Source organism: Contarinia nasturtii, unplaced genomic scaffold, assembly GCF_009176525.2.
Source record: "Contarinia nasturtii isolate CC-2019 unplaced genomic scaffold, AAFC_CNas_1.1 Cnas_scaffold_220, whole genome shotgun sequence".
In the NCBI taxonomy this organism is placed as follows: domain Eukaryota; kingdom Metazoa; phylum Arthropoda; class Insecta; order Diptera; family Cecidomyiidae; genus Contarinia; species Contarinia nasturtii.
The window spans coordinates 1,187,358-1,193,852 of record NW_022197577.1 but is presented as its reverse complement, the minus strand read 5'-3'; the positions used below and the strand labels follow the sequence as shown (position 1 = coordinate 1,193,852).

At 33.6% G+C, this 6,495-nt stretch overlaps 1 protein-coding gene across 1 annotated transcript; it reads right to left on the bottom strand.

Moving 5' to 3' along the window:
- Nucleotides 1–3,103: 3,103 nt before the first annotated feature.
- On the bottom strand, nucleotides 3,104–5,402 carry LOC116337045 (glucose dehydrogenase [FAD, quinone]-like). Its single transcript, XM_031761332.1, has 5 exons — nucleotides 5,205–5,402; nucleotides 5,013–5,146; nucleotides 4,841–4,949; nucleotides 3,433–4,780; nucleotides 3,104–3,369 (listed from the first exon to the last, which is right to left on the bottom strand). Exons 1-5 carry the CDS (start codon nucleotides 5,356–5,358, stop codon nucleotides 3,273–3,275), a joined length of 1,842 nt encoding a protein of 613 aa, XP_031617192.1. The 5' UTR covers nucleotides 5,359–5,402; the 3' UTR covers nucleotides 3,104–3,272.
- Between the last annotated feature and the right edge of the window lie 1,093 nt (nucleotides 5,403–6,495).

The following is a 6,495-nucleotide window of genomic DNA, read 5'->3' as shown; positions in this document are numbered from 1 at the left end:
AAATGATGACAGTTAAATGGCTTCTGCCGGTATATGCACAGGATTTTCAAGCTGTTGTTTTATGGTAAATTAAATCCAAAAATGTGAAGTAATTGTTTTCATAAAATGCATTTGAATGTGTGCTTCGTTGACTGACTGCCTCTTTTTATACACACAATTTCTCTCTCTTTATCGCTCTCGATTCTCTTTCGGTAATATTTTTTGTTTAGCTCGCGGTTACAACCGACAAGAGACAAGACAGACACAAACTGATTCGGGGGAGCGTATGTGTTTGCAAATCTGGATGCATTCGCTTTATTCTATATGAGGAATGATGTGTGACAAGTGAATGGTAAATCTCAGGGCGCTCGCATCACCCACGTCTCACTATGCAATTATAAATATCATACTATACTGGATTAAATGACGAACAGCAAATTCACAGACGCCGGAGTACATTTGAAATTCTAAATCATAATCTTTTTTTACATAATTTCAGTTGCACTGGGTCAATGCAACATCATTTATGATACACGCATTTTCGAACAAATTTTAGTTGCTTGAAAACTTCCATTTTTTTAGCGATTTTTTGTTATTGCAACATTTCAAAATAATAACAAACACTCATATTGGGCATGTTTATTTGATCATTCGACTTCTCATTATGACCAAAGATATTCAAGAGATAAAAAAAATTCAATAAAGATAGACTTTGATGCCTTTATACGACCCTGTTCATCTGTCTGGACCCCAAAATACTATTTTCGACTGAATTATATATTATTTTAACCAATGAATATTTTTATTTTAAATTTGAATATCAGAACGAAAGCTTATGTACGCATCGATATAAATAGCTCTGAAATTAATCAACACGATCTATCATTGAACTGGGCTTGGATAGATTTTGGAATGCGATTTGACACGCATGTTCGAAATTAAAATGTAATCGATTGAAATTCGGAAGTTCATCGGTATGACGTCTACTTAAAAGTTGTAATATTTCACTTTAAATGACTTGGGTGTGTTGTTATTTATTTTTGGCCTTCGACTTTGGTGTATTCAAAGTGTTACACTCTCTTTCTTTTTCGCTTTCTTGATAAGATTCGATAAATAACATTGCCATCACAAAAAACCAGTATCATGATGTTTGTCTCGATGTCTCTTCACAGTTTATATTGATCACAACAGATTGTGTGAGAAAACTAGTTGAAAAAAGATGAACACAAGAAAAACGTCTCCGATCAACTTGTTAAAATTCGAAGTCACAACAAAATAAGATGTATCAAACAAATTGATTAAATGTTGACTCTCTTTTCTAAAAAAATCACTGATGATATCGACATAACATTGATTTTAACGAATTGTGATAAATCTTTTTGGGGGAAAAACATAGTCTCGATTGGTTTGTATTATTAATTAACAAATTATCGTCAAATGTGCCATGTATATGAAGTTCGTTCTCTGCATTTGACCCGCATTATTATTAATTAATTGTTGGATTAACAGCGATAACTCTTTTTGAATCATATTATTACGTATTCTTTCGTCTTGTTTGGGATTTCTCACAATGACATCGCATTTTAGATTTTTGTTAATGAATCTTATTAATAGATCCAATGAACGATGCTCAAATGGCTGTTATTCAGCAAATGACTAGTTAATCGGTTTATATATAGTACGAAATGTCATTGGTGCAACGGTACTGTGTTGTTGTGTTTTATACTAATATAAAAAATTCTTTCGGGTTTTGGAGAAATCATCAACTGATTAATTTTTAATAAATTTCAATTTTTATGAGCTTGAATTTCGAGGTGTTTTTTAATCGAAAATGTCATTTACTGAATTGAAAAGAGCAAAAACATTGCTGCATTCTCCGATGAGTGGGCGAACAGACAAGTAATTATATCTTTGAGCGGATTTTTAATAATTAAAAAAACATATCCAAGGGGTCCAAATCTGCATATGGAACAATAAGCCCGGAATTAATTGAAATCATGAACTTTAATGAACATTTGAACAATATTCAGCAAAAATGCAAGTAAAACCACCAGATAGTGATTCAAATGATCCACTCGTTTCGCGGAATCTAGTAGTTTTCACTGTTGGGCATTTCAAACTGGCAAACACATACCATAAGTGAAATTTCATTTTCGCCTTCTGTTTATGTTCCGTGATGCCAACGACATCTTTTCATATTTAAGTGGTTTTTAATCGGAATTTATTGCATTTCATCGAATGTCTTTATTAATCAAATTGGATCAATTTCAATGGTGTTATAGAAATGGTTTCATTTATGATGTTTCACCTTTTCTACCTTGGGTACTCAATGACGGGAGTTTTTTTGTTAACCTTATCATAATTCGATCTCTTATTCAATTCAATGCTTAAATTCATTTCCAAACTAATCAAATTTAAATAAATAAACAACTGGCAAAAACTACAGATTTTTTGAAATTCGCAATTTTTTTTTCGCTGAACGTGGTAGTTTTGAAGTAAACATTATTACTTATGCATTAATTTTGGATTTTGGTCCAATATATTGGTAATTTTGATGGACTTTAATGGTTGAAAAACATTGTTTTCAAAACAAATATCAATCTGTGTTTATTTTAAACTATGATCTCATTTCTATTCACTGCTTAAAAATTCCATTGACAAAAATTGGCACAATTTTGTGAAAGAAAATTCAAATTAATAAATATTATAATTTGTTGAGAGAAATTTCTATCGGATCGATATCATCACATAATTCAAAGGGAATTTTCCATTTTATTAAGATAGTATTCCTCGAATTTTATATAATGATCAAACATAAAGACTTGAGAGAAGATAAGTGTTGTACTTATTTAAAAAGATTCACTTCAATTGGAGTCGATTATTATGTCAGTGAATCAAACGTCTCTAAAGAATTACAACATCGGAAGATTGACATCAGAATATTGGTGAATAACAACGAATTGCCATGATTTAATGAATTTATTTATGAAACGCCAAAGAAAAAAGTAAGTACCAATCGATGATACAATCAGCGAAAAATCGTTTGAAATTGTTACTATGTGGGAATGTAATTTTAACTCAAAGTACTTTGCTTCATTTTTATTAAATTAGAATTTTGTGCGGATGTTGATTCAAAGTGTTTTTTTTTTTAATTATTGAAAGTATACCAAAGAACAAGAATTCTTAGAATTTCATAACGAATTTAACTTCAAATAAAATACATCTGACGTCAATACATTTCTGTGTGGATTTTATGTAATGTCAATAAGCAATTTCCAAAATTCAAAATAATATCAAACACGACCATATGATTCTTTAATCAGGTCAGCTCCCTTTTCGCCTATCATAATGCATGCTGCATTTGAGTTTCCGGATACAGGGCTTGGCATTCTAAAATCGAAAAAAGACCGATAAATAAAATCATGAAATAATTAAATTCATGAGAATCATTACATGCCACCGTCGATTTGTCTCAATCCATCTATACCGCGAACACATAATCGACTATCAACAACCGCATCCGAATCTGGTCCCATTTTGCTGGTGCCGACCGAGTGATTTGTCGGATACGAAATGTAACGAATATAACACAGCCAATATTCATCGGATAAATACTCAAAATGGTCACATTTTTCAAGCGGAATTCGTAATAATTTGGCACCCTTTTCCTTATACGCTTTCGTATCCAATACTGCGAGTATTCTTTTTATAGACCTGAACAGTGCTTGAACATCATCGTCGTTAGTTAAATAATTGGGTCTTAAGATGGGTTTGTCATTCGGTGATGTGGTATTCAGTACAATATAACCACGTGATTTCGGTTGAACTAATTCGGCAAAAATGAATCCGATGTCGAATTGTTTCAGATTTTCAAAAAAGAAATCTCTAATCTTCGGTTGAAATCCGCCGAATGTTGATTTTTGCACGTCGTCATTGGGTGGAATGTGAAAATAAGAGAGTTGTACATCGGGATAGTCGGTGCCATTAAAAGAATTTATAAATCCAGTCGCTTGTACTTGATATCCATGCACAAGTGGCCCCGAATTGTGTATGGTAAAATGATATATATCATCTAATTTCATAAGAATTGGGTTGCGTGACTCTTGTGACTTTGTAAATGTGAAAAATATACGCGTGAAAATGTGCTCAATCAAATTTTTGCCAACCGGTAAATCGATTTTAATCGGAATTCCAAGTTCTTGTAAATGATCTTTTGGTCCGATTCCGGAGTGCATTAGAATTTTTGGACTCATTATTGAACCGTCCGATAAAATAACCTCTTTTTTCGCAAACGCCTTTATATGCTTTCCTTTGTAAATAAATTCAACACCATTAGCCCGATTATGATCGTCGATGATAATCTTTTGCACTTCCGCATGATAAGTGATTTGTAAGTTTTTACGGTCCATGGCTGGTACTAGGAACGCTTTGGCTGTACTTTGTCGTCTTCCGTTCCAAATATTTCCTTGAACATCGGCTGCACCGAATACCTTATCTGCATTTACATTGTCAATGGTTTCGATACCAATTTCATTGAGAGCCTCAAGGTAAACTTGATTGAACGGTATGTCGCCACCGAAAAAATCCACTTTCATCATACCTTTATCACTGTGATAGGTGCCATTCTTATATTTCACAAACTCTTCGTTCAGGTTGTTTTCGGATTTCTTGAAGTAGTGCAACACACTGTCATAGTCCCAACCGGGATTGCCATGATAATCGCTCCACAGATCAAAGTCATGCTTATGACCTCGAATATACAACATTGAGTTCATGCCAGACGTTCCACCCAACATTTTACCTAGATGGACGAATCAGAGATTGATTTATTCTGCAGTGATAATACGGTCTATGGTTTTACCTCTCGGACGAAGACACCCGGTTGAATATGCAAAGCAAGCTGTATTCGATTCCGTACGAAATTGCCAATCGTATTCAGATTTTAACAATGTATATTGAAAACCGGGAATCTAAATAGATTAAAGTCATTTTCAAGTAAATTCACATAAAAAAACCTCAGTGTTGTTGGTTACTTCAGATTCAATTGGCGGAGTACTTCCGGCTTCCAGCAAAAGAACTTTCCAGTCTGCAATTTCACTCAGTCGGCTCGCGACCACTCCTCCACTCGACCCACTTCCAATGACGATGAAATCGAAATCAACAAAATCTAAAAAATATTGTATATTCAGAACTCGGGAGTAAATTTTATCATTCTTTCAAAATACCACTTTCCAATGCAGTTTCACCGTAGTCTTTCGGCCACATATCCGGCGGAGAAATTGAACATTGAACAGCCAAAATTGTTTGAACCAACGTTGCAAATAGTTGATTTGCTGCGCCAACACTTTGCGCCTCACATTGCGGTGTAAATAAATTCATTTGTTTTTGTTCAAACGCGAACTACTTACGTCTTACATGTACAACTGATTGCAGGCAAATGTGAAGCAAATTTTTTGACTCGAATCAATGTCAGGTCATTGTAATTTTATTCTTATTATCATTTCAATGTTTGTTCGTGTGAGACTCAAACGAACTCAAATCATGACCCGCGTGGAAGAAAAGTTACTGACTGACTGACTAGCTGAAATCAACTGTAAATTAATTTTGTTAGCTAAAACCGACTACCTAGTCGACGTTAGTCGTCTATTTAACCAGACGACTTATTTGGGACGTTAGACGACTTTACAGTCAACTATGATTAAAGTCGATTTTAGTTATAAATAAAGTCGAATAAATCAACTTAAAATGACTTCGATCTCAGTCGGCTTAATCTGAAAACGTCCCAAAATAGACGACTGGCTAGCCAGTCAGTAACTTTCCACAAGGGGATGAAAAAAAAAAAAAAACTAATGCACTTTATGACATTTGAGAAAACAGAATTAAATATCAGTGCTCGACATTGACATTCACAAGAAGATAGTACTTCTATCGTCTAACTTGGTCGTTAATTGCAAATCTTATCGGATGTTTTGAAAGCGGTCTCAATTTTGACGTCATTTATATTTTATAAATAAAAATAACAGTTCTGATTTAAAAAAAGAAATTGAGAAGAATCGACTGATTCCGGATTTTTGTATAAAATTAAAAAACTTTACCATAAATGTAATTTCAACAATTTCGGCCATTGTTTCAATTTGTATTTTCACATCGTCTCTGTGTGAAAAATGTCGTCCAAATAGACAAAAATCACATCGTTTACACCTCCACAATGCATGAAAGTGTCTCGCATCAGAAACAAAGACGGTAAAACAAAGAAAAAACGTTCAAGCATGCGATGTAAAAAGCAACGGTGCGCAAGAAATGTCGACATTAAATACCACATTTAAAGTCGAACTAAAAAAACTAATCATAATAATTTTCATGTTTATTGTCTTGTCTTTAAACGCGACTTTGATGAGAGCTTAACATGACATGGTGATTGGCGATAATTTGTTTTGATGCCCCCATCAAATCGATAAAAATCGGTGTTTATGCATAGGCGTTAAGTCAAAATTAGTAGTCAATGTGATTCGACGA

What these genes read in the sequence shown, in the direction of transcription:
- LOC116337045 (XM_031761332.1), bottom strand. Translation starts at nt 5,358, where the DNA reads ATGAATTTATTTACACCGCAATGTGAGGCGCAAAGTGTTGGCGCAGCA. An exon ending in TGAAACTGCATTGGAAAGTG is followed by an intron (nt 5,147 to 5,204) that starts GTATTTTGAAAG and finishes AATATTTTTTAG; the next exon opens with ATTTTGTTGATTTCGATTTC. An exon ending in CGGGTGTCTTCGTCCGAGAG is followed by an intron (nt 4,781 to 4,840) that starts GTAAAACCATAG and finishes TCGTCCATCTAG; the next exon opens with GTAAAATGTTGGGTGGAACG.